We start from the raw sequence: 27220 nt of genomic DNA on the forward strand, positions 1-27220 counted from the left end.
GAAATCCCCCCACCTTGTCTTCTCTGCAGCATTTCCTTCAGCATTTGCCACATGATTTCAAATGGGTTCTGGAATTTCTTGTCTGCCATGCCTTTGGTCTCTTCTGGTGGAGGACCTTAAGAGAAAGTAGTTCCATTTCCCAGGAATGGATCCCACAAAAGCAGGGCTCAGCCTGTGGGTCAGCAGGGACACACTACTCACCCCTGAGATGGGAGCTGGGCTTGAGTGCAGCATCCAAGGTAGCAGCTGGAGAAGCTGGAGAAGTCTTCCCTGTAGACACATCTGTAACACAACAGCCCCAGCAGCTTCTGTCACCTGGTTCCTGCCCGCTTGTCTACAATTCTTCCTTGGTGGCACACTTAGAACATACCTGTAGGAGGCTGCAAGGGCTTCAAAACTTTATTCGTCCAAGCTGATGGAGAAGCCTTCCCAACACCCTCATCTAGAATGGAGCACAGATGAGAATACTTTCCAGGGTGTGCTGGGATCCCCTTCTGCCACAGAGAACTGGGCACTGCCAGGGAGTCGGGTAAGGCTATGGGAGCCAGATGTGAATAGACATGGCCAAAGCTGCCCAGGGGCCTGGGGAGCTCTGGGCTGGCTGCTGGCCACTCTCCACACACTTTCCCTGCCCTCAGCAACATCCCAGGGAGGGGCGGCTGAAGCACCGCAGGGCCCTGGGGTTCTCTCTTCACATACAAAAGAAATCCTCCCTAAAGCCCAGGGGAAAACTTGAGCAGGCAGTGCCACAGCTATCCCTCCCTCCCTCCCTCCCTCCTGCCCTCCTTCTGCGGCGACAGCTCCCAGATCCCAAGGGCAAACAGCCAGGCCCTCTCAGGACACACTGGAGCCTTGCTCTCCCCCTCTGTCCTTTCCCCACTGTGGGCACCCTGTGCAGTCACTGCCAGGTTTCAGGATATGTCTCCCCCAGAGGGACCCCAGCAGGACTGCTCAGTGCCCGAGTACCCTGAGCCTGCTCAGGATAATTCCCCTGGGCTGTGCCGCTCTAGTCCAGGCTGTGCCCGCACTGCCAAGCAGCAGAGAGGGCAGCTCAAGCCTCAGCAGGGCTCAGGCCCAGAGGCACAGCAATTACCTCCTGTGCCTGTGCCTGGCATGGCCTCCCTTCCTGCAGCAGAGGCTGGCACAGAACCACTGCTTCCTCCTGGAAGTGCTTCCTTCTGCACAGGCTCTCCTTTCATTTCTGGAGAATGGAGAAGAGACAGCTGGATCAGATGGAAACATTCCTGACTGGCAATGGGGATGGGGACAATTTCAGGAGGCATCACTTGTGAAAGGAATGGATAAGGATCAGAAAACACCCAGGATTTTGGGACAACCCAAGGCTGCTTCCTTCCCCAAACAGCCCCAACATCTGATCTGCCTGGACACCAGGAAATTGCAGGGCATCTGAGGGTGGGCATGGCCTGTGGTGCAATTGGGGCTATCTGACAGCTGATGCCAAATGCCTTCCTGCAGAGGCTGGGCAGAAGCTGCAGCCAGGCCAGGCTGGGAAACAGCCCTGCAGGGTGTGAAAGCAGCAGCGGGGCAGCGAGGCTGCCAGGGATCCCTTCCCGCTGCGCCGGGCACGGCGTGTCCAGATGTGCAGCCAAAGCCCCCGGCTGCTGAGTCCCAGGGGAAGCATGAGGCAAATGCACCCACCTTGCCTTCTCTGCAGACATTCCTTCAGCATTTGCCACATGACTTCTAATGGGTCCTGGAATTTCTTGCCTGCCATGCCTTTGGTCTCTCCTGTCGTAGGACCTTAAGAGAAAGTAGTTTCATTTCCCAGGAATGGATCCCACAAAAGCAGGGCTCAGCCTGTGGGGTCAGCAGGGACACACTGCTCACCCCTGTGATGGGAGCTCGGCTTGAGTGCAGCATCCAAGGTAGGAGTTGGTGAGGTCGTCCCTGCAGACACATCTGTAACAAAACAGCCACAGAAGCTTCTGTCACCTGGTCCTGACCAGTCATTCAAACATTACGCCTTGGTGGGACTGTGAGAACATACCTGCAGAATGCTCAGACGGCTTCACAACTTCAGAGCGCCAGGCTAATGGAGAATCCTTCCCAGCATCCCAGTCTGGAAGCAAACCAAGATGAGAACTGTTTCCATTGTGTGCTAGGGCTGGCTCTGGCCCTGGGCTGGCGGCAGGGCTCCCGCTCGGGGCTGCTCCTGTGCCTTGGGCCTCTGGGCACTCAGGGCCAGCTCCGCAGCAGCTGCAGCGCCAGGGACGTTGCTGCACCAGTCCCGTTTCCCCGGGGCTCTGAACCAGCTCCAGAGGCCTGGAAGCCGAGGCGCCTCCAGCTTTGGCTGCTGCCGGGCCGGGCAAGGGCAGGCCCTGGGAGAAGAGCTGCTGCCACACAGCCCTGGCCAGGGCTGAGCCCGGCACAGCAATTACCTGCTGTGCCTGTGCCCGTGTCTGGAATCGCCTTCCTTCCTGCAACAGGGGCTGGCACCAAAGATGGAGTGCTTCCTTTAAGAAATGCCAACTTCCACTGAAGCACTATGTCCAGCTCTTGAGAAAGGAAGGGAGACAGCTGCATCAGATGGGGCTGTTTCCCACTTGGGCGGTGGTAATATTTGTGAAATTTACGGAGCAGGAAAATGGCCAGGTTACAGTGGCATGATGAGAGCACTTCCACCTCCTAACAGACACCCTTTTCCTAATCTGCAGGGCTGGATATTGTGGGGGATCTCAGGGTGTGTTGCAGTTTGGGCTGCCTGTCAGCTGATGCCAAACGCTTTCCTACAGAGGCTGGGCAGAAGCTGCAGCCAGGCCAGACTGGGAAACAGCCCTGCAGGGCGTGAATGCAGCAGCGGGGCAGCGAGGCTGCCATGGATCCCTTCCTGCTGTGCCGGGCATGGCGTGTCCAGATGTGCAGCCAAAGCCCCCGGCTGCTGAGTCCCAGGGGAAGCATGAGGGAAATGCACCCACCTTGTCTTGTCTGCAGGGCTTCCTTCAGCTCTTGCCTCATCTGTTTGGATGGTTCCAGGGATATCTTATCTGTTGTATCTTGGATTTTCCCTGTTGGCGTACCTTAGAGAAAAATATTTCCATTTCCCAGGAATGGATCCCAGAAAAGCAGGGTTCAGCCTGTGGGGTCAGCTGGGACACACTACTCACCCCTGAGATGGGAGCTGGGCTTGAGTGCAGCATCCAAGGTAGCAGCTGGAGAAGCTGGAGAAGTCTTCCCTGTAGACACATCTGTAACACAACAGCCACAGAAGCTTCTGTCACCTGGTTCCTGCCCTCTTGTCTACAATTCTTCCTTGGTGGCACGCTGACAACATACCTGCAGGAGGCTCCAAGGGCTTCAAAACTTTATTCATCCAAGCTGATGGAGAAGCCCTCCCAGACACCTCATCTAGAATGGAGCACAGATGAGAACATTTTCCAGGGTGTGCTGGGATCCCCTTCTGCCACAGAGAGCTGGACACTGCCAGGGGGTCGGGTAAGGCCGTGGGAGCCAGATGTGAATAGACATGGCCGAAGGTGCACAGGGGCCTGGGGAGCTCTGGGCTGGCTCCTGGTCACTCTCCACACTCTTTCCCTGCCCTCAGCAACATCCCAGGGAGAGGTGGCTGGAGCAGCGCAGGGCCCCGGGGTTCTCTCCCTCAGACACAGGGGAAATCCTCTCTAAAACCCCGGGGAAAACTGCAGCAGGCAGTGACACAGGTATCCATCCCTCCCTCCCTCTGTCCCTCCTGCCCTCCTTCTGTGGCGACAGCTCCCAGATCCCAAGGGCAAACAGCCAGGCCCTCTCAGGACACACTGGAGCCTTGCTCTCCCCCTCTGTCCTTTCCCCACCGTGGGCACCCCGTGCAGTCGCTCCCAGGTTTCAGGAAGTGTCTCCCATGGAGGGACCCCAGCAGGACTGCTCAGTGCCCGAGTGCCCTGAGCCTGCTCGGGATAATTCCCCTGGGCTGTGCCGCTCTAGTCCAGGCTGTGCCCGCACTGCCAAGCAGCAGAGAGGGCAGCTCAAGCCTCAGCAGGGCTCAGGCCCAGAGGCACAGCAATTACCTCCTGTGCCTGTGCCTGGCATGGCCTCGCTTCCTTCAGCAGAGGCTGGCACGGAACCACTGCTTTCTCCGGGAAATGCTTCCATCTGCACAGGCTCTCCTTTCATTTCTGGAGAATGAAAAAAAGACAGCTGGATCAGATGGAAACATTCCTCATTGGGAATGGGCCATGGATCCCATCCCGCTGTGCCGGGAACCATGCGTTCAGATGTGCAGCCAAAGCCCCCGGCTGCTGTGTCCCAGGGGAAGCATGAGGCAAATGCACCCACCTTGTCCTTCCTGCAGCATTTTCTTCAGCACTTGCCTCGTCTGTTTGGATGGTTCCAGGGATATCTTCTCTGTTGTGTCTTGCATCTTCCTCTTCGGAGGAACTTAGAGAAAAATATTTCCATTTCCCAGGAATGCATCCCACAAAAGCAGGGCTCAACTTGTGGGGTCAGCAGGGACACACTACTCACCCCTGCCATGGGGGCTGGTCTTGTTGGCAATAACCACCAAAGGACGTATGAATCTCCTCCCTGCAGACACACCTGTAACTCAAAAGCCACAGAAGCTTCTGCCATCTCTGCTGATCTGCACGGGCACCACTGAGCCGCAGGAGCGGTGAGGGGATCGTGCAGGGCGCGGGCATACACGTGCATGGTTCTGTGCTGGCACCTGCAGCGCTGCCTCCCTGGCCCAGCTTTGGCCTCTGAGCTGGCAGCTCTCCCAGGGGAAAGGCCTTGACCTACCCTCAGCATCTCCCAGAGCCTCAGTCCTGGATGTGGGGCCTTCACCAGCAGGTTCAGCTGCAAAGAAAGGCAGGACAGAAGAGCTCCTGTGGCACTGCAGGAGATCCTCAGGCTGCCCACAAGGCTCAGCCCCGGGGCAGAGCTCTGGGCCCGGCCTCTTCCCTCTCTGCTCTTCTCTGTAACTGCACAGAGCACACGAAAGGACACACTGGCATTGCACACGGGAGGAAGATTGAAAGCTAAATGCTCCTTCCTCCCAATGACAGTGATCCTGTGGGAGCCCTCAGGGCTCCAGAAGGGAACAGGGCAAGGTTTCCAGATTCTTTCAACCTTAAGATTATGTTAAGGGAAATGGTTTGTAAGTGAGCTTTTGTTGCATTAACCCTGATTATTCACTCAGGAAAGACAGAATGAAAACTTGCCTCCAGCATCCTCCAGGAACTTCAAACCATGCTTCATCAGGACTTCCTGAAAACCCATGTCACGATTCCAGTCTAGAAGGGAGCACAGATCAGAACCATTTCCATGGTGTGCTGGGATCCCCTTCTGCCACAGGAGACTGGGCAATGCAGGGGTGTTGGGTAAGGCTGTGGGAGCCAGATGTGAATGGAGATGGCCAAAGCTGCACAGGGGCCTGGGGAGCTCTGGGCTGGCTCCTGGTCACTCTCCAACCTCTTTGCAGACCCTTTGCAACATCTCTGGAGGGGTGGCTGGAGTAGCCTAGGGCCCGTGGGGTCTCTCTCACTCCCACAGAGGAAACCCTCCCTAAAGCCCCAGGCAAAACCATCCCCAGCGCTTCCCGGGGAGCAGGGAGCGCTGTCCCGGGAAAGGGCAGCCAGGCTGCCGGCTCACCTGCTCGCCGCGCTTGCAGCGGAGCAGCCTGGGCAGCCCTGGCAGGCAGGGCCACGGCCAGGAGCAGCAGGAGTAGGAGGCGCAGAGCAAGGGCCATGGTGCCTTGTCCTCCGCCAGTCCCGCAGCTCTTGCTGCCACCGCTGTCCCGACACCGCTGTCCCAACATCAGCACCGCTGCTGCCACCGCCGCTGCTGCCGCAACAGTTGTGCTCAGGGACTGACTGCTGGCTCCCTGTGCTGCTGTGCAACCACGGGGCTCTGGCACCTCTGTGACCTCAGGGCCTGCTGAGAGCTCAGCCTGCTGTGACCCCAGAGCCCTGCTGTGACCTCATGGCCTCAGCTGTACCCCCAGAGTGTGCGCCTGTCTGCATGAATGGACTGCCCTGACTGTAAATGTTTTGCTTCATCAAAGGGCCATTGCTCAGCAAAACCTTTCTTTTGCCTGCTGACATTGCTGGTCAGGCTGCATCCCTCAAGATGCTCTTGATTGTTGCAGTTCAAATTTATTTTATTGATTCCATTTCAAGTCTTGTTTAAGGGCTCTGTTGTGCCCCCATGTTTTTCCTGAGTTGGTTCACCTGTGGGTTTTACCCTCCCTCCAAACTGTCCCTCGTGCCCTTCCCCACCCCTTGTTCCAGCTCTTTCCCTGCCTCTCAAGGCAACCCAGCCCCTTGGTTCCCCAACCTTTGGGCAATCCCTGACTGCAACTCCCCTTTGGAATTCCCCTACTCCTGGAAGCCCCATTGGCCCTTGTGACCCATCCTCTCCACCCTCCTACCCCAATTGGCCCCAGACACTTGATGTAATCCCCTCACTCCTCTCCTGAGCATTCCCTATTGGTTCATTGTTTGCATCCACGCCATGACTTGTATGTGTACAAAACCCCTTGGGCAGTACAGCTAGGGGCTTTTCATCCTGTTCTCTTCACCTGGACTAAGCTGTTCCTTGCGGAACCTGAAGATGGGACGCCTCCTCCTTTCTCCTGTGCCTCGTCCCTGTCGTGACTTGTGTCTGGCACTGGAGAGCAAGTGGCACTAAAGGCTCTGCCTCTGGTAAATGCCCATAGCGAGGCAGTTCCCGACTCCTGCCGTAGTGCCGGAGTTGTAAGAGCTAGCCCAGGTTCCAGCACTCACTTCACTAATGTACCGAATGCCCCTTCTTCAGTGCCTGCTCTGGTGCTCTGCCAGCTCACACAGCAGAGTGTGATTCACATACTGCAGCCCAGAGTTAGGTTGTTGCAACATTGAAATGGGTGTGGTTGGCAGGATGGCTGGGCATAAATCACTACAGAACTAAAGCAAATGTGTGCACTGTCCCAGGCTGGACTTGAATAGGCACAGGAATTGTGGAAAGATGAGGACAGGATAGCAGAGAACAATGGAAACACCAGCTGAAAAGGAGGACATGCTAAAGGAGTTATTTGTGCACATTTGGGGGTATATTTTCCTTGGGTGCAAAGCAAAATCAAAAGCTTCTAAATGCCCAAAAGATGAGAACTGTGTGTGGTAAATAGATATGATTCATGCTGACAAAATTGAAACAGTAATCAATATTGATAATTAATATTTGGAAATAAAAAACCAGTTAAAGGAGTCATGCCAAGCAAGAAAGGGAGAGGAGGGGTCCACCCCCAACCTTCTCCTGCAGATGTTCAGAACAGGAGGAAGCAAGAGATAACTATGACTAAATTTCGTTGGAAGAGAGGAGAATTTGGTTGGACACCAGGCAAATGTTGATTATATGAGATTCACTGCTTTAATGTTAGAACACAGTATTAGCTTATACTGTAGCAGCTTGGTGCGCATGTGTAATCCAAAAGGTGAACTCCAGGACATGGAGGAAGAGGAGAGGCCTTCCTCAAAGAAGATCCCCAAAGAGTGGTACAACTTACTTAAAGAAGTGTGGAGCATGCGTGGGGAAGGTGATGATGAGGGCAGTGATACAAGTGTGACGAATCGAAAATGGGAGGAGATGGTAATGACATACAGCATAAAAAGGGGAATTTGGGCTTGACACGCTAGTACGTGAGGTGACGGGGGTCCAAAAGCCCTGCACCCCTACCCCACGCATACCCCGCGAGGTTATTTTTGCTTATACGCTATTATCAGAAACAAATTATTCATAATTTAAAGCAAATTATATTGTCAATATTTTGAGTGTATTCAATTGTATATATATTAAGCTACATAATTAAAATTGCTGTTACATTTCATTTTGTTTGGGTTTGTTCTTTCGGTTTTTTTGATTGGATAATTGGGCAAATATAACATGTGGAATGTCCTCCACAGCAGAGTGTCAGACCTCTGGATCTTTTTAAACAATTTTATCAAGGTGGAGCTGTGGCGGCTTCAGCTGGTGCCTCTGGGGGACCTTGAACAAAGAACCCCTGAGCTTTTCTACCCTCCCAGGTGAAGTGTGATAATCTCAGGTCTTCCTTCTGTGTCCGAGTGCCGGGCCACTGGCTGGCACCACAGGTCCCCAGACCCTCTGCTGAGGCATCCCTCTCCTACAGTCAAGTTTAGTCTGTCACATTTGGCTTTTCTCTCTGATCCACCACCAGGACCAAAGATCACATGGTCCTGAGGATGTAAAAATGCCTGTTCCTTCTGGAACATTGCTGTTGTGTGACAGCCGTGCAGGCAGAGCGGGCAGCTGTAGGGATACTGACTCGTTTCCCTGGACCCAGCCGTGCTGCATCCATCGAGCTGCTGGGTGTTGGTGCTCGCTGGGACGCGGCCCGGCCCGGCACCACGGGAGTTAGGAAGGGTCTTGAAGGAATCCCCACGCATTAAAGCACACGATTTAGCCTGGGATTTTAAGTTGTTTCTCAGTTAACCTTGTAAAAGGCCAAAACAAGTCTCCTATGAATTCTGTCCCTGTCAAGTTCAGTTCTGCCCCGAAAGCCCCTCAGCATTCTCAGGGCAGTGGCAGGAGCCGGGTGCTGGCCCGGAGCCCCGCTGGCCGGGGAGAGCACGGCCCAGAGCGAGCCCCTGCTGCCCGGGATGGCCACAGGCCCGGGGGAGCCGGGCGGGCAACGCCAGGGCCCTGTCCAGGGCTCCTGGGGCTCCTCTGGCACCTGTTCCGTCCCCTCGGGCGCTGAGCGGTGCCCGTCCCGCGGGGCTGTCTGTGCCCGGCCCCAAAAGAGGCAGGGCCGGGGCTGTGGCCCCTGGGCTGGCGGTGCCGCCTGCCCGGCGCTCAGCACCGCCCGTGCCGTGCCGGTGCAGCGTGACCCGGCGGGGCAGCTCCGCCTCGGCGCCTCGCCACCGCCATCCCGGCACGGCGGCTGGCCCTGGGCCGCGGCAGCCCCGAGCCGCACGGGCCCGGGAGGGACTGCCGGAGGTCCCTGTCCCCTGCGTGCCTCAGCAGACACTCCAGCCCCACTGCGTGCAGCAGGAGGGACACAAAGCACCTGCACGCTTACGAGAGTCCACAGCCCTTTCTACATGTGAAATGAGACCCCAGAACCCCGACATGTGCCTCAGGAGAGATCCCAGCACCCTGCACACCTTGGGAGAGATCCCAAACCCTCTGCATGCCTCACACAGGATTCCAAATCCCTTGCATGACTTGAAGTGGACCCCAGTGCCCTCCATGCCTCAGAGGAAACCTAAAATATCCCTGGGTGTGCCACGAGGGACCCCAGCCCCTCATGCACCTTAGGGGGACTCCAAAGCCCCCACGTGCCTTACAGGGAAGTCCAGGCCAGCTACGCCGAGTGTTTCGACCTGGAAATCAAGCCTGGTTGCACCTGGGTTGTTGTGTCTCTGGGGCTGCTCACCAGCCCTGTCGAACCCCATGGCCACCCAGCCCTTCCCTTCCCTTCCCTTCCCTTCCCTTCCCTTCCCTTCCCTTCCCTTCCCTTCCCTTCCCTTCCCTTCCCTTCCCTTCCCTTCCCTTCCCTTCCCTTCCCTTCCCTTCCCTTCCCTTCCCTTCCCTTCCCTTCCCTTCCCTTCCCTTCCCTTCCCTTCCCTTCCCTTCCCTTCCCTTCCCTTCCTTCTGGCCCTGGCTGAGAGCAGCAGACCCTGTGCAGCACCCTGCATTGGTGATGGCCCATCAATTAGGTCCTATCAAGTGTGTGTTAATTAGGGAGGAGCTTTGTTTTGCCTGCTGACATTGCTGGTCAGGCTGTGTCCCTGGAGATACTCTTGATGGCTTCCCTCTTTTCCTGGCCATGGCACTGGAGGAGGTGTGGGCCCAGATGATCCCACGGAAGGAAATGTCCCTCAGCCCAGGGACGCTCAGCATGGGCTGCCCCATCCCCTCGAGGCCCCACCGCTGGTCACAGTGAAGCCATCTGCAGAATAAATAGACTCCACTGTCGCCCTGGTTTTTAATGTTCTTCTAAGCCTTCTGATGTTTACATTCTTGTAGCAAACTTTCCCAAACACTTTATGTAAATAACTTATTGTTTTGCATTCTTTTCTGCAGAGGAGAAATTTGATGGACTGTTGGTTTGTCCAGTGTCATTGGAGAGGTGGCACTTTCACCCTCCAATCCACTGTCACTTTTGGAAATCTGTAAATGTTGGAGTCAGAAATTCAACTGCCTTCTTTTTTACCTTGGAGAGATGCGTGTCTGCGTTGTTTTATTTCATGTCCTACAGCGGCACTCCACAACCTGATGTAGTTGTGAAGTGGGTATGCATGTCAGGGCCTGGCACAGGCGAGATGGCTCTCGTGAAAACTTGTGCCCCGAGCCCTGGACTGAGCCACATCTTTGTTCACAAACATGTTCCATATGCAATACCTTACACAATCTCGTCATGCACATTCAACCCCTGGCCCCGCCTGTCCTCCCCTCACATGGCGATGAGATCCACGCCCTTCTGGGCACGCGTTGTTTCCTGTGGTGGTCACACTGGGGTCTTTGGTGGTCTCTGAGGTCGAAGGCTGTGGTCTTCCTCATGACTGAACTTTTGAACTTTTCTCCTTTGTGCATGCACTGTGGTCCCCTGGTGCTTATCTGAGTAGGTCTGTTGGCTTGGATCAGCTTGGAGACAGAGGAGCACCTTAGTCTAGGCTACCTGCATTTCCTGGTCTTCTCCTGGCCTTATGAGTAAAACAGTTATCTGTAGCTATGATATTTTATTAAAAATCCTTTCCTGGGATTTTTCCCCTCCTGAGGAGCTGAGGGCCTCAGGAAAGAAATGTAAACAATAACTGTCTGCTGCTGTGGAATGCAACAGGTGCATCTTCCATTGGTCCATGTGGATTGTTTTCACTTGATGACCAATCATAGCCAACTGTGTTGAGCCTGTGAGCGGCCCAAAACCTCCATTTCAACAGCAGCCCCGGCCTGGCTTCTGCCTGCCCACACCGTGGGCATCCACAGCTCCTCCTGGGCATGGAGCTCAGTCAGTGCTGGTGCTGGGTGGGCTTTGCTGCTGCTGCCACCTGGACACTGGGGTGACCGCTTGTCCTGGGTTGCAGTGTAAAGATGTATTCTAATGCCATCCTCAAGAGCTACTGAAACCAGGAGGGGCATTGTTTCTTCCTCATCTCCTGTTAACGGGCCCATCAATGTCTTGCCACATGACTCAGAGATAACTCCCTCCCAGAGCCATTTCTGTTTCATGGCTAATCAAGGACCCACAGCATGAGGCAGAATGATATCAGCCCACTGTGAGATGCTCTGCCCATGGGGGAGGAGCTAAGCATCCCCAGCTGGATATAATCTGGGTTTTGGGACACAACAAGCAGTCTTTCCACTGGATTCCCAGAGGAACTGCCGCCCTTACCCACTGCTTTTCCAGAGGATGAGAGCTACCAGATTGTTTCTACAGGATCACCACTTCCACAAGGCCATTTCAGCTGGACTGCTACCACCACCCTAACTAGCAGGGTGTCAGGCTGTATTCTGAGCCTGTCAGTGGTTTTTCTTTTGTATTATTGCATGTATTTTGGTTTTTTTTCCCCTTTTCCTAATAAATTGTATTTCTAACTTGGAGTCTCTCACTGGTTTTGCTTTCAAACCACAACACAGATCCTTCTCTTTATTTCAACAGAGGAATGGGCCATTGCCTACTCTGCAAGCGGGGGGGGGAGGGTGGGGTGTCACCTTCAGTGCTGCTTAGAGGGCAAGGCCAGGGGGCTCAGGGGCAGAGGAAGGGATGTGTTGGTCTCAGGAGGGGCTGCAAGGTGCTGGGCTGGTCCTGGGGTCCCTAGAGGAACTCGGGTTGGCTGGGATGGGACAGACGGAGAGAAAAAAGGGATGAAGGCAGCTTGGGGAGGCCCATGGGGAGAGCAGGTGGCAGTGGGATCTACAGGGTCAAAGGAGGTTCCCTTGTAGTTGGTTGTTCTGGGGTCCTCTTCACAGAAGACTTGAGAGGGCTGTCCAGGCCGTTCCTGCTGCTGGAGGAGCTGCTCACGCTGTCTGGCTGTGAGGTGCAGCCACCGTCTTCCAACTTCTGTCCCGAGGTGCTCCTGTGCAGAGAGGAGGTGGCTGAGGCCCCAGCTGCCAGTGGCGCACAGGGACCCTCGTGCACAGCAGGGCCCAGAGCTGGCAAGGCTCCCCAGCACGGCTGGAGCTGCTGGCACAGCTGGGCCCAGCTGGACAGCTGCCCCTCAAGGCCCCGGCCAGCAGGGCACGGCTCTGGGCAGGGTCCCTGGCCAGGAGCGGGCCCCAGAGCGCCTCTGCCTTTCAAGGGCAATCTCGGCCCTGCTCTTTCTCCTCCCCACCTCCCTCTGCCTCTGCCCTGTGCCCCTGGGGCTGCTCTTGGCCAGGCAGACTCAGTGGGAGCCAGCTCTGGCTGCAGCTCCAGCGGGGCCCCCAGGACAAGGCCCAGCAATTGAGAGGCCAATGGAAGCACTGGGCAGCAGCAGAACCCTCAGCAGAGTTATTTGGACAATCATGGACTGGCCACAAACCCACTGCAGTCTCAATGGGAGTGTTCCTTGACAACGTTAGACTTTCAAAAGAAGCTGTTTGTGGGGGAGAGCAACAAAACACTCACTGTTTTCTGTTCCAGGAATACCCGATTCCAAAGCAGCACAACATGAAAACAAGCTCCAAACAAAGGACGCCTGGCAGTAACCCCAGCCAGCAGCCGGTTCCCTGACAGAAACCCCTTCTGAGGCCATCCTGGGCATTGGGAACAGGTCTTGTGGTGCCGGCTGCATCTGTGGGAGCGATGGGGAGCGTGAGCCCGTGCTGTGCTGCACTGCTGAGCTGGCAGCACGGTGGATACGGGCAGGACGTTCTCTGTTTCCCCCAGAGCTGGGGCCTGCAGGCACCTTGCTGGCCCTTGGCACAGGCTGTGCCAGCCAACAAAGCCCAGCAGGCCGGGAGGAGAGCCCGGGGGCAGCGCAGCTGCTTGGGCAGTGGCTGCTGCCAGGGACACGGGCCAAAGCCATCCCTGAGCAGCCACTGCCACCCCTGGCCCTCCCTGCCCCGTGACAGCTCCCCCAGCCCCAGGGGACAGGCTCAGGCCCTGTCAGGACCCAGCGCAGCCCCTGCCCAGTCGGGAGCCAGGGCTGGCTCTGGCCTGGGCTGGTGGCAGGGCTCCCGCTCGGGGCTGCTCCTGTGCCTTGGGCCTCTGGGTACTCAGGGCCAGCTCCGCAGCAGCGGCAGCGCCAGGGACGTTGCTGCACCAGTCCAGTTTCCCCGGGGCTCTGAACCAGCTCCAGAGGCCTGGAAGCCGAGGCGCCTCCAGCTTTGGCTGCTGCCGGGCCGGGCAAGGGCAGGCCCTGGGGGAAGAGCTGCTGCCACACAGCCCCGGCCAGGCCTGAGCCCGGCACAGCAATTACCTGCTTTGCCTGTGCCCGTGTCTGGAATCGCAGAATTCCTTCCTGCAGCAGGGGCTGCCAATGAGCCACTGCTTCTCCCTGGGTGTTCCTCCTTCTGCACAGCCTTTTGGTCCATCACTTGAAAAAGGAAAAAAGGGACAACTGGATCAAATGGAAACATTCCCCACTGGGGATGTGTCATCTTCATGAGGCAATGCTTGTCAAAGTCACAGGTAAAGATCAGGAAAAATCCCAGGTAATTGGGGCTGGGCCAGTGTACTGCCTTGAGAAAACAGCTGCATCTCCTGATCTTCTCAGAGACTGGGAAATGGCAGGGGATCTCAGGCCCACAGTACAGTTGGGGCACCCTATCAGCTAATGCCAAATTCCATCCTGCAGAGGCTGGGCAGAAGCTGCAGCCAGGCCAGGTTGGGAAACAGCCCTGCAGGGCGTGAAAGCAGCAGCGGGGCAGCGAGGCTGCCATGGATCCCTTCCTGCTGTGCCGGGCATGGCGTTTCCAGGTGTGCAGCCAAAGCCCCCGGCTGCTGAGTCCCAGGGGAAGCATGAGGGAAATGCACCCACCTTGTCCTCCGGGTGCTTCCTTCTGTGTTTGTGTCAGGAATTCATCTGACTCATGAGACATTTTGGCTGCAGTATCTTGGGTCTTTCCTTTTGGAGGACCTTAAGAGAAAGTAGTTCCATTTCCCAGGAATGCATCCCACAAAAGCAGGGCTCAGCCTGTGGGGTCAGCAGGGACACACTACTCACCCCTGCCATGGGAGCTGGGTTGGGGCCAAGCATCCAGCCCTGGAGCTGGAGAAGTCCTCCCTGCAGACACACCTGTAACTCAACAGCCACAGAAGCTTCTGTCATCTCTGCTGATCTGCATGGGCACCACTGAGCCGCAGCAGCGGTGAGGGGATCGTGCAGGGCGCGGGAACACACGTGCATGGTTCTCTGCTGGCACCTGCAGCGCTGCCTCCCTGGCCCATCTTTGGGCTCTGAGCTGGCAGCTCTCCCAGGGGAAAGGCCTTGACCTACCCTCAGCATGTCCCAGAGCCTCAGTCCTGGATGTGGGGCCTTCTCCGGCAGGTTCAGCTGCAAAGAAAGGCAGGACAGAAGAGCTCCTGTGGCACTGCAGGAGATCCTCAGGCTGCCCACAAGGCTCAGCCCCGGGGCAGAGCTCTGGGCCCGGCCCCTTCCCTCTCTGCTCTTCTCTGTGACTGCACAGAGCACACGGAAGGACACACTGGCATTGCACACGGGAGGAAGATTGAAAGCTAAATGCTCCTTCCTCCCAATGACAGCGATCCTGTGGGATCCCTCAGGGATCCAGAAGGGAGCAGGGCAAGATTTTCAGAATCCTTCAGCCCTTAAATAATGTTAAGGGAAATGGCTTATGAGTGAGCTCTTGTAACATTGACACTGATTATTCTGTCCAGAAAGGCACACGGAGGAATAGCCTCCAGCATCCTCCAGGAATTTCAAGCCATTTTCCAGCAGGGCTTCAAAAAAATCCAAGTCATGATTCCAGTCTAGAAGGGAGCAGAGATCAGAATGATCTCAGTGGCATTCTGGGATCCCCTTCTGCCACAGAGAACTGGGCACTGCCAGGGGGTCGGCTAAGGCCGTGGGAGCCAGATGCGAATTGACATGCCCATAGTTGCACAGGGGCCTGGGGAGCTCTGGGCTGGCTCCTGGTCACTCTCCACACTCTTTCCCTGCCCTCAGCAACATCACTCGGAGGGGTGGCTGGAGTAGCCCAGGGCCCCGGGATTCTCTCCCTCACACACAGAGGAAATCCTCCCTAAAGCACGGGGGCAAACTGCAGCAGGCAGTGCCACCGCTATCCCTCCATCCCTCCCTCTGTCCCTCCTGCCCTCCTTCTGTGGGGAAACCCCCCAGATCCCAAGGGCAAACAGCCAGGCCCTCTCAGGACACACTGGAGCCTTGCTCCCCCCCTCTGTCCTTTCCCCACCGTGGGCACCCCGTGCAGTCACTGCCAGGTTTCAGGACATGTCTCCCACGGAGGGACCCCAGCAGGACTGCTCAGGACCCGAGTGCCCTGAGCCTGCTCGGGATAATTCCCCTGGGCTGTGCCGCTCTAGTCCAGGCTGTGCCCGCACTGCCAAGCAGCAGAGAGGGCAGCTCAAGCCTCAGCAGGGCTCAGGCCCAGAGGCACAGCAATTACCTCCTGTGCCTGTGCCTGGCATCGCCTCCCTTCCTGCAGCAGAGGCTGGCACGGAACCACTGCTTCCTCCTGGAAGTGCTTCCTTCTGCACAGGCTCTCCTTTCATTTCTGGAGAATGGAAAAGAGACAGCTGGATCAGATGGAAACATTCCTGACTGGCAGTGGGGATGGGGACAATTTCAGGAGGCATCACTTGTGAAAGGAATGGATAAGGATCAGAAAACACCCAGGATTTTGGGACAACCCAAGGTTGCTTCCTTCCCCAAACAGCCCCAAAATCTGATCTGCCTGGACACCAGGAAATTGCAGGGGATCTGAGGGTGGGCATGGCCTGTGGTGCAATTGGGGCTATCTGACAGCTGATGCCAAATGCCTTCCTGCAGAGGCTGGGCAGAAGCTGCAGCCAGGCCAGGCTGGGAAACAGCCCTGCAGGGCGTGAAAGCAGCAGCGGGGCAGCGAGGCTGCCATGGATCCCTTCCCGCTGTGCCGGGCACGGCGTGTCCAGATGTGCAGCCAAAGCCCCCGGCTGCTGAGTCCCAGGGGAAGCATGAGGGAAATGCACCCACCTTGTCTTGTCTGCAGGGCTTCCTTCAGCTCTTGCCTCATCTGTTTGGATGGTTCCAGGGATATCTTATCTGTTGTATCTTGGATTTTCCCTGTTGGAGTACCTTAGAGAAAAATATTTCCATTTCCCTGGAATGGATCCTACAAAAGCAAGGCTCAGCCTGTGTGGTCAGCAGGGACACACTACTCACTCCTGTGATGGGAGCTGGGCTTAAGTGCAACATCCAAGGAAGGAGCTGGAGAAGTCCTCCCTGTAGACACATCTGTAACACAACAGCCACAGAAGCTTCTGTCACCTGGTTCCTGCCCGCTTGTCTACAATTCTTCCTTGGTGGCACGCTGACAACATACCTGCAGGAGGCTCCAAGGGCTTCAAAACTTTATTCATCCAAGCTGATGGAGAAGCCCTCCCAGACACCTCATCTAGAATGGAGCACAGATGAGAACATTTTCCAGGGTGTGCTGGGATCCCCTTCTGCCACAGAGAACTGGGCACTGCAAGGGGGTCGGGAAAGGCTGTGGGAGCCAGATGTGAATAGACATGGCCAAAGGTGCACAGGGGCCTGGGGAGCTCTGGGCTGGCTCCTGGTCACTCTCCACACTCTTTCCCTGCCCTCAGCAACATCCCAGGGAGAGGTGGCTGGAGCAGCGCAGGGCCCCGGGGTTCTCTCCCTCAGACACAGGGGAAATCCTCTCTAAAACCCCGGGGAAAACTGCAGCAGGCAGTGACACAGCTATCCATCCCTCCCTCCCTCTGTCCCTCCTGCCCTCCTTCTGCGGCGACAGCTCCCAGATCCCAAGGGCAAACAGCCAGGCCCTCTCAGGACACACTGGAGCCTTGCTCTCCCTCTCTGTCCTTTCCCCACCGTGGGCACCCCGTGCAGTCACTGCCAGGTTTCAGGACATGTCTCCCATGGAGGGACCCCAGCAGGACTGCTCAGTACCCGAGTGCCCTGAGCCTGCTCGGGATAATTCCCCTGGGCTGTGCCGCTCTAGTCCAGGCTGTGCCCGCACTGCCAAGCAGCAGAGAGGGCAGCTCAAGCCTCAGCAGGGCTCAGGCGCAGAGGCACAGCAATTACCTCCTGTGCCTGTGCCTGGCATGGCCTCCCTTCCTTCAGCAGAGGCTGGCACAGAACCACTGCTTCCTCTGGGAAATGCTTCCATCTGCACAGGCTCTCCTTTCATTTCTGGAGAATGAAAAAGAGACAGCTGGATCAGATGGAAACATTCCTCATTGGGAATGGGCCATGGATCCCATCCCGCTGTGCCGGGAACCATGCGTTCAGATGTGCAGCCAAAGCCCCCAGCTCCTGAGTCCCAGGGGAAGCATGAGGCAAATGCACCCACCTTGTCCTCCCTGCAGCATTTTCTTCAGCACTTGCCTCGTCTGTTTGGATGGTTCCAGGGATATCTTCTCTGTTGTGTCTTGCATCTTCCTCTTCGGAGGAACTTAGAGAAAAATATTTCCATTTCCCAGGAATCCATCCCACAAATGCAGGGCTCAACTTGTGGGGTCAGCAGGGACACACTACTCACCCCTGCCATGGGGGCTGGTCTTGTTGGCAATAACCACCAAAGGACGTATGAATCTCCTCCCTGCAGACACACCTGTAACTCAAAAGCCACAGAAGCTTCTGCCATCTCTGCTGATCTGCACGGGCACCACTGAGCCGCAGGAGCGGTGAGGGGATCGTGCAGGGCGCGGGCATACACGTGCATGGTTCTGTGCTGGCACCTGCAGCGCTGCCTCCCTGGCCCAGCTTTGGCCTCTGAGCTGGCAGCTCTCCCAGGGGAAAGGCCTTGACCTACCCTCACCATCTCCCAGAGCCTCAGTCCTGGATGTGGGGCCTTCACCGGCAGGTTCAGCTGCAAAGAAAGGCAGGACAGAAGAGCTCCTGTGGCACTGCAGGAGATCCTCAGGCTGCCCACAAGGCTCAGCCCCGGGACAGAGCTCTGGGCCCGGCCTCTTCCCTCTCTGCTCTTCTCTGTGACTGCACAGAGCACACGAAAGGACACACTGGCATTGCACACGGGAGGAAGATTGAAAGCTAAATGCTCCTTCCTCCCAATGACAGTGATCCTGTGGGAGCCCTCAGGGCTCCAGAAGGGAACAGGGCAAGGTTTCCAGATTCTTTCAACCTTAAGATTATGTTAAGGGAAATGGTTTGTAAGTGAGCTTTTGTTGCATTAACCCTGATTATTCACTCAGGAAAGACAGAATGAAAACTTGCCTCCAGCATCCTCCAGGAACTTCAAACCATGCTTCATCAGGACTTCCTGAAAACCCATGTCACGATTCCAGTCTAGAAGGGAGCACAGATCAGAACCATTTCCATGGTGTGCTGGGATCCCCTTCTGCCACAGGAGACTGGGCAATGCAGGGGTGTTGGGTAAGGCTGTGGGAGCCAGATGTGAATGGAGATGGCCAAAGCTGCACAGGGGCCTGGGGAGCTCTGGGCTGGCTCCTGGTCACTCTCCAACCTCTTTGCAGGCCCTTTGCAACATCTCTGGAGGGGTGGCTGGAGTAGCCTAGGGCCCGTGGGGTCTCTCTCCCTCCCACAGAGGAAACTCTCCCTAAAGCCCTGGGCAAAACCATCCCCAGTGCTTCCCGGGGAGCAGGGAGCGCTGTCCCGGGAAAGGGCAGCCAGGCTGCCGGCTCACCTGCTCGCCGCGCTTGCAGCGGAGCAGCCTGGGCAGCCCTGGCAGGCAGGGCCACGGCCAGGAGCAGCAGGAGTAGGAGGCACAGAGCAAGGGCCATGCTGCCTTGTCCTCTGCCAGTCCCACAGCTCTTGCTGCCACCGCTGTCCCGACACCGCTGTCCCAACATCAGCACCGCTGCTGCCACCGCCGCTGCTGCCGCAACAGTTGTGCTCAGGGACTGACTGCTGGCTCCCTGTGCTGCTGTGCAACCACGGGGCTCTGGCACCTCTGGCACCTCTGTGACCTCAGGGCCTGCTGAGAGCTCAGCCTGCTGTGACCCCAGAGCCCTGCTGTGACCTCATGGCCTCAGCTGTACCCCCAGAGTGTGCGCCTGTCTGCATGAATGGACTGCCCTGACTGTAAATGTTTTGCTTCATCAAAGGGCCATTGCTCAGCAAAACCTTTCTTTTGCCTGCTGACATTGCTGGTCAGGCTGCATCCCTCAAGATGCTCTTGATTGTTGCAGTTCAAATTTATTTTATTGATTCCATTTCAAGTCTTGTTTAAGGGCTCTGTTGTGCCCCCATGTTTTTCCTGAGTTGGTTCACCTGTGGGTTTTACCCTCCCTCCAAACTGTCCCTCGTGCCCTTCCCCACCCCTTGTTCCAGCTCTTTCCCTGCCTCTCAAGGCAACCCAGCCCCTTGGTTCCCCAACCTTTGGGCAATCCCTGACTGCAACTCCCCTTTGGAATTCCCCTACTCCTGGAAGCCCCATTGGCCCTTGTGACCCATCCTCTCCACCCTCCTACCCCAATTGGCCCCAGACACTTGATGTAATCCCCTCACTCCTCTCCTGAGCATTCCCTATTGGTTCATTGTTTGCATCCACGCCATGACTTGTATGTGTACAAAACCCCTTGGGCAGTACAGCTAGGGGCTTTTCATCCTGTTCTCTTCACCTGGACTAAGCTGTTCCTTGCGGAACCTGAAGACGGGACGCCTCCTCCTTTCTCCTGTGCCTCGTCCCTGTCGTGACTTGTGTCTGGCACTGGAGAGCAAGTGGCACTAAAGGCTCTGCCTCTGGTAAATGCCCATAGCGAGGCAGTTCCCGACTCCTGCTGTAGTGCCGGAGTTGTAAGAGCTAGCCCAGGTTCCAGCACTCACTTCACTAATGTACCGAATGCCCCTTCTTCAGTGCCTGCTCTGGTGCTCTGCCAGCTCACACAGCAGAGTGTGATTCACATACTGCAGCCCAGAGTTAGGTTGTTGCAACATTGAAATGGGTGTGGTTGGCAGGATGGCTGGGCATAAATCACTACAGAACTAAAGCAAATGTGTGCACTGTCCCAGGCTGGACTTGAATAGGCACAGGAATTGTGGAAAGATGAGGACAGGATAGCAGAGAACAATGGAAACACCAGCTGAAAAGGAGGACATGCTAAAGGAGTTATTTGTGCACATTTGGGGGTATATTTTCCTTGGGTGCAAAGCAAAATCAAAAGCTTCTAAATGCCCAAAAGATGAGAACTGTGTGTGGTAAATAGATATGATTCATGCTGACAAAATTGAAACAGTAATCAATATTGATAATTAATATTTGGAAATAAAAAACCAGTTAAAGGAGTCATGCCAAGCAAGAAAGGGAGAGGAGGGGTCCACCCCCAACCTTCTCCTGCAGATGTTCAGAACAGGAGGAAGCAAGAGATAACTATGACTAAATTTCGTTGGAAGAGAGGAGAATTTGGTTGGACACCAGGCAAATGTTGATTATATGAGATTCACTGCTTTAATGTTAGAACACAGTATTAGCTTATACTGTAGCAGCTTGGTGCGCATGTGTAATCCAAAAGGTGAACTCCAGGACATGGAGGAAGAGGAGAGGCCTTCCTCAAAGAAGATCCCCAAAGAGTGGTACAACTTACTTAAAGAAGTGTGGAGCATGCGTGGGGAAGGTGATGATGAGGGCAGTGATACAAGTGTGACGAATCGAAAATGGGAGGAGATGGTAATGACATACAGCATAAAAAGGGGAATTTGGGCTTGACACGCTAGTACGTGAGGTGACGGGGGTCCAAAAGCCCTGCACCCCTACCCCACGCATACCCCGCGAGGTTATTTTTGCTTATACGCTATTATCAGAAACAAATTATTCATAATTTAAAGCAAATTATATTGTCAATATTTTGAGTGTATTCAATTGTATATATATTAAGCTACATAATTAAAATTGCTGTTACATTTCATTTTGTTTGGGTTTGTTCTTTCGGTTTTTTTGATTGGATAATTGGGCAAATATAACATGTGGAATGTCCTCCACAGCAGAGTGTCAGACCTCTGGATCTTTTTAAACAATTTTATCAAGGTGGAGCTGTGGCGGCTTCAGCTGGTGCCTCTGGGGGACCTTGAACAAAGAACCCCTGAGCTTTTCTACCCTCCCAGGTGAAGTGTGATAATCTCAGGTCTTCCTGCTGTGTCCGAGTGCCGGGCCACTGGCTGGCACCACAGGTCCCCAGACCCTCTGCTGAGGCATCCCTCTCCTACAGTCAAGTTTAGTCTGTCACATTTGGCTTTTCTCTCTGATCCACCACCAGGACCAAAGATCACACGGTCCTGAGGATGTAAAAATGCCTGTTCCTTCTGGAACATTGCTGTTGTGTGACAACCGTGCAGGCAGAGCGGGCAGCTGTAGGGATACTGACTCGTTTCCCTGGACCCAGCCGTGCTGCATCCATCGAGCTGCTGGGTGTTGGTGCTCGCTGGGACGCGGCCCGGCCCGGCACCACGGGAGTTAGGAAGGGTCTTGAAGGAATCCCCACGCATTAAAGCAGACGATTTAGCCGGGGATTTTAAGTTGTTTCGCAGTTAACCTTGTAAAAGGCCAAAACAAGTCTCCTATGAATTCTGTCCCTGTCAAGTTCAGTTCTGCCCCGAAATCCCCTCAGCATTCTCAGGGCAGTGGCAGGAGCCGGGTGCTGGCCCGGAGCCCCGCTGGCCGGGGAGAGCACGGCCCAGAGCGAGCCCCTGCTGCCCGGGATGTCCACAGGCCTGGGGGAGCCGGGCGGGCAACGCCAGGGCCCTGTCCAGGGCTCCTGGGGCTCCTCTGGCACCTGTTCCGTCCCCTCGGGCGCTGAGCGGTGCCCGTCCCGCGGGGCTGTCTGTGCCCAGCCCCAAAAGAGGCAGGGCCGGGGCTGTGGCCCCCGGGCTGGCGATGCTGCATGCCCGGCGCTCAGCATCGCCCGTGCTGTGCCGGTGCAGCGTGACCCGGCGGGGCAGCTCCGCCTCGGCGCCTCGCCACCGCCATCCCGGCACGGCAGCTGGCCCTGGGCCGCGGCAGCCCCGAGCCGCACGGCCCGGGAGGGACTGCCGGAGGTCCCCGTCCCCTGCGTGCCTCAACAGACACTCCAGCCCCACTGCGTGCAGCAGGAGGGACACAAAGCACCTGCACGCTTACGAGAGTCCACAGCCCTTTCTACATGTGAAATGAGACCCCAGAACCCCAACATGTGCCTCAGGAGAGATCCCAGCACCCTGCACACCTTGGGAGAGATCCCAAACCCTCTGCATGCCTCACACAGGATTCCAAATCCCTTGCATGACTTGAAGTGGACCCCAGTGCCCTCCATGCCTCAGAGGAAACCTAAAATATCCCTGGGTGTGCCGCTAGGGACCCCAGCCCCTCGTGCACCTTAGGGGGACTCCAAAGCCCCCACGTGCCTTACAGGGAAGTCCAGGCCAGCTACGCCGAGTGTTTTGACCTGGAAATCAAGCCTGGTTGCACCTGGGTTGTTGTGTCTCTGGGGCTGCTCACCAGCCCTGTCGAACCCCAAGGCCACACAGCCCTTCCCTTCCCTCCCCTTCCCTTCCCTTCCCTTCCCTTCCCTTCCCTTCCCTTCCCTTCCCTTCCCTTCCCTTCCCTTCCCTTCCCTTCCCTTCCCTTCCCTTCCCTTCCCTTCCCTTCCCTTCCCTTCCCTTCCCTTCCCTTCCCTTCCCTTCCCTTCCCTTCCCCTCCCTTCCGACCCTGGCTGAGAGCTGCAGACCCTGTGCAGCACCCTGCATTGGTGATGGCCCATCAATTAGGTCCTATCAAGTGTGTGTTAATTAGGGAGGAGCTTTGTTTTGCCTGCTGACATTGCTGGTCAGGCTGTGTCCCTGGAGATACTCTTGATGGCTTCCCTCTTTTCCTGGCCATGGCACTGGAGGAGGTCTGGGCCCAGATGATCCCACGGAAGGAAATGTCCCTCAGCCCAGGGACGCTCAGCATGGGCTGCCCCATCCCCTCGGGGCCCCACCGCTGGTCACAGTGAAGCCATCTGCAGAATAAATAGACTCCACTGTCGCCCTGGTTTTTAATGTTCTTCTAAGCCTTCTGATGTTTACATTCTTGTAGCAAACTTTCCCAAACACTTTATGTAAATAACTTATTGTTTTGCATTCTTTTCTGCAGGGGAGAAATTTGATGGACTGTTGGTTTGTCCAGTGTCATTGGAGAGGTGGCACTTTCACCCTCCAATCCACTGTCACTTTTGGAAATCTGTAAATGTTGGAGTCAGAAATTCAACTGCCTTCTTTTTTACCTTGGAGAGATGCGTGTCTGCGTTGTTTTATTTCATGTCCTATAGCGGCACTCCACAACCTGATGTAGTTGTGAAGTGGGTATGTGTGTCAGGGCCTGGCACAAGCGAGATGGCTCTCGTGAAAACTTGTGCCCCGAGCCCTGGACTGAGCCACATCTTTGTTCACAAACATGTTCCATATACAATACCTTACACAATCTCGTCATGCACATTCAACCCCTGGCCCCGCCTGTCCTCCCCTCACATGGCGATGAGATCCACGCCCTTCTGGGCACGCGTTGTTTCCTGTGGTGGTCACACTGGGGTCTTTGGTGGTCTCTGAGGCTGAAGGCTGTGGTCTTCCTCATGACTGAACTTTTGAACTTTTCTCCTTTGTGCATGCACTGTGGTCCCCTGGTGCTTATCTGAGTAGGTCTGTTGGTTTGGATCAGCTTGGAGACAGAGGAGCTCCTTAGTCTAGGCTACCTGCATTCCCTGGTCTTCTCCTGGTGTTATGAGTAAAACAGTTATCTGTAGCTATGATATTTTATTAAAAATCCTTTCCTGGGATTTTTCCCCTCATGAGGAGCTGAGGGCCTCAGGAAAGAAATGTAAACAATAACTGTCTGCTGCTGTGGAATGCAACAGGTGCATCTTCCATTGGTCCATGTGGATTGTTTTCACTTGATGACCAATCACAGCCAACTGTGTTGAGCCTGTGAGCGGCCCAAAACCTCCATTTCAACAGCAGCCCCGGCCTGGCTTCTGCCTGCCCACACCGTGGGCATCCACAGCTCCTCCTGGGCATGGAGCTCAGTCAGTGCTGGTGCTGGGTGGGCTTTGCTGCTGCTGCCACCTGGACACTGGGGTGACCGCTTGTCCTGGGTTGCAGTGTAAAGATGTATTCTAATGCCATCCTCAAGAGCTACTGAAACCAGGAGGGGCATTGTTTCTTCCTCATCTCCTGTTAATGGGCCCATCAATGTCTTGCCACATGACTCAGAGATAACTCCCTCCCAGAGCCATTTCTGTTTCATGGCTAATCAAGGACCCACAGCATGAGGCAGAATGATATCAGCCCACTGTGAGATGCTCTGCCCATGGGGGAGGAGCTAAGCATCCCCAGCTGGATATAATCTGGGTTTTGGGACACAACAAGCAGTCTTTCCACTGGATTCCCAGAGGAACCGCCGCCCTTACCCACTGCTTTTCCAGAGGATGAGAGCTACCAGATTGTTTCTACAGGATCACCACTTCCACAAGGCCATTTCAGCTGGACTGCTACCACCACCCTAACTAGCAGGGTGTCAGGCTGTATTCTGACCCTGTCAGTGGTTTTTCTTTTGTATTATTGCATGTATTTTGGTTTTTTTTTCCCTTTTCCTAATAAATTGTATTTCTAACTTGGAGTCTCTCACTGGTTTTGCTTTGAAACCACAACACAGATCCGTCTCTTTATTTCAACAGAGGAATGGGCCATTGCCTACTCTGCAAGCGGGGGGGGGGGGAGGGTGGGGTGTCACCTTCAGTGCTGCTTAGAGGGCAAGGCCAGGGGGCTCAGGGTCAGAGGAAGGGATGTGTTGGTCTCAGGAGGGGCTGGAAGGTGCTGGGCTGGTCCTGGGGTCCCTAGAGGAACTCGGGTTGGCTGGGATGGGACAGATGGAGAGAAAAAAGGGATGAAGGCAGCTTGGGGAGGCCCATGGGGAGAGCAGGTGGCAGTGGGATCTACGGGGCAATAAGAGGCTTCCTCGTAGACGGTTGTTCTAGGGTCCTCTTCACAGAAGACTTGAGAGGGCTGTCCAGGCCGTTCCTGCTGCTGGAGGAGCTGCTCACGCTGTCTGGTGTGAGGTGCAGCCACCGTCTTCCAACTCCTGTCCCGAGGTGCTCCTGTGCAGAGAGGAGGTGGCTGAGGCCCCAGCTGCCAGTGGCACACAGGGACCCTCGTGCACAGCAGGGCCCAGAGCTGGCAAGGCTCCCCAGCATGGCTGGAGCTGCTGGCACAGCTGGGCCCAGCTGGACAGCTGCCCCTCAAGGCCCCGGCCAGCAGGGCACGGCTCTGGGCAGGGTCCCTGGCCAGGAGCGGGCCCCAGAGCACCTCTGCCTTTCAAGGGCAATCTCGGCCCTGCTCTTTCTCCTCCCCACCTCCCTCTGCCTCTGCCCCGTGCCCCTGGGGCTGCTCTTGGCCAGGCAGCCTCAGTGGGAGCCAGCTCTGGCTGCAGCCCCAGCGGGGCCCCCAGGACAAGGCCCAGCAATTGAGAGGCCAATGGAAGCACTGGGCAGCAGCAGAACCCTCAGCAGAGTCATTTGGACAATCAAGGACTGGCCACAACCCCACGGCACTCTCAATAGGAATGTTCCCTGTCCACGTTAGACTTTCAAAAGAAGCTGTTGGAGGGGGAGAGCAACAAAACACTCACTGTTTTCTGTTCCAGGAATACCCGATTCCAAAGCAGCACAACATGAAAACAAGCTCCAAACAAAGCACGCCGGCCAGTAACCCTAGCCAGCAGCCTGTTCCCTGACAGAAACCCCTTCCAAGGCCATCCTGGGCATTGGGAACAGGTCTTGTGGTGCCGGCTGCATCTGTGGAAGCGATGGGGAGCGTGAGCCCGTGCTGTGCTGCACTGCTGAGCTGGCAGCATGGTGAATACGGGCAGGACGTTCTCTGTTTCCCCCAGAGCTGGGGCCTGCAGGCACCTTGCCGGCCCTTGGCACAGGCTGTGCCAGCCAACAAAGCCCAGCAGGCCGGGAGGAGAGCCCGGGGGCAGCGCAGCTGCTTGGGCAGTGGCTGCTGCCAGGGACACGGGCCAAAGCCATCCCTGAGCAGCCACTGCCAGCCCTGGCCCTCCCTGCCCCGTGACAGCTCCCCAAGCCCCAGGGGACAGGCTCAGGCCCTGTCAGGACCCAGCGCAGCCCCTGCCCAGTCGGGAGCCAGGGCTGGCTCTGGCCCTGGGCTGGCGGCAGGGCTCCCGCTCGGGGCTGCTCCTGTGCCTTGGTCCTCTGGGCACTCAAGGCCAGCTCTGCAGCAGCTGCAGCGCCAGGGACGTTGCTGCACCAGTCCCGTTTCCCCGGGGCTCTGAACCACCTCAGAGGCCTGGAAGCCGAGGCACCTCCAGCTTTGGCTGCTGCCGGGCCGGGCAAGGGCAGGCCCTGGGGGAAGAGCTGCTGCCACACAGCCCCGGCCAGGGCTGAGCCTGGCACAGCAATTACCTGCTGTGCCTGTGCCCGTGTCTGGCATCGCCTTCCTTTCTGCTGCAGGGGCTGCCAATGAGCCACTGCTTCTCCCTGGGTGTTCCTCCTTCTGCACAGCCTTTTGGTCCATCACTTGAAAAAGGAAAAAAGGGACAACTGGATCAAATGGAAACATTCCCCACTGGGGATGTGTCATCTTCATGAGGCAATGCTTGTCAAAGTCACAGGTAAAGATCAGGAAAAATCCCAGGTAATTGGGGCTGGGCCAGTGCACTCCCTTGAGAAAACAGCTGCACCTCCTGATCTTCTCAGAGACTGGGAAATGGCAGGGGATCTCAGGCCCACAGTACAGTTGGGGCACCCTATCAGCTAATGCCAAATTCCATCCTGCAGAGGCTGGGCAGAAGCTGCAGCCAGGCCAGGCTGGCGAACAGCCCTGCAGGGCGTGAAAGCAGCAGCGGGGCAGCGAGGCTGCCATGGATCCCTTCCCACTGTGCCGGGCACGGCGTGTCCAGATGTGCAGCCAAAGCCCCTGGCTGCTGAGTCCCAGGGGAAGCATGAGGGAAATGCACCCACCTTGTCCTCCGGGTGCTTCCTTCTGTGTTTGTGTCAGGAATTCATCTGATTCATGAGACATTTTGGCTGCAGTATCTTGGGTCTTTCCTTTTGGAGGACCTTAAGAGAAAGTAGTTCCATTTCCCAGGAATGGATCCCACAAAAGCAGGGCTCAGCCTGTGGGGTCAGCAGGGACAC

At 56.2% G+C, this 27220-nt stretch overlaps 1 protein-coding gene and 1 long non-coding RNA gene across 2 annotated transcripts in view; both read right to left on the bottom strand.

Moving 5' to 3' along the window:
• The window catches only part of LOC135307699 (uncharacterized), a 75582-nt gene that overhangs the window by 41470 nt on the left and 6892 nt on the right, over nt 1-27220 (bottom strand). The window contains exons 13-22 of the mRNA XM_064432113.1: nt 16435-16506; nt 16275-16346; nt 2937-3038; nt 2400-2516; nt 2009-2080; nt 1849-1920; nt 1660-1749; nt 1094-1201; nt 371-442; nt 202-282 (exon numbers count right to left, since the gene is read on the bottom strand). Of these exons, the coding sequence (XP_064288183.1) occupies nt 202-282; nt 371-442; nt 1094-1201; nt 1660-1749; nt 1849-1920; nt 2009-2080; nt 2400-2516; nt 2937-3038; nt 16275-16346; nt 16435-16506 (858 nt within the window). The remainder of the gene's footprint in view (nt 1-201; nt 283-370; nt 443-1093; nt 1202-1659; nt 1750-1848; nt 1921-2008; nt 2081-2399; nt 2517-2936; nt 3039-16274; nt 16347-16434; nt 16507-27220) is intronic.
• LOC135307249 (uncharacterized) lies at nt 11752-14169 on the bottom strand. Its single transcript, XR_010367959.1, has 5 exons — nt 14097-14169; nt 13911-14009; nt 13350-13466; nt 12557-12722; nt 11752-12026 (listed from the first exon to the last, which is right to left on the bottom strand). It is a non-coding gene; the product is annotated as an uncharacterized LOC135307249 (long non-coding RNA).

This window comes from Passer domesticus, chromosome 9 (assembly GCF_036417665.1).
Source record: "Passer domesticus isolate bPasDom1 chromosome 9, bPasDom1.hap1, whole genome shotgun sequence".
Lineage (NCBI taxonomy): Eukaryota > Metazoa > Chordata > Aves > Passeriformes > Passeridae > Passer > Passer domesticus.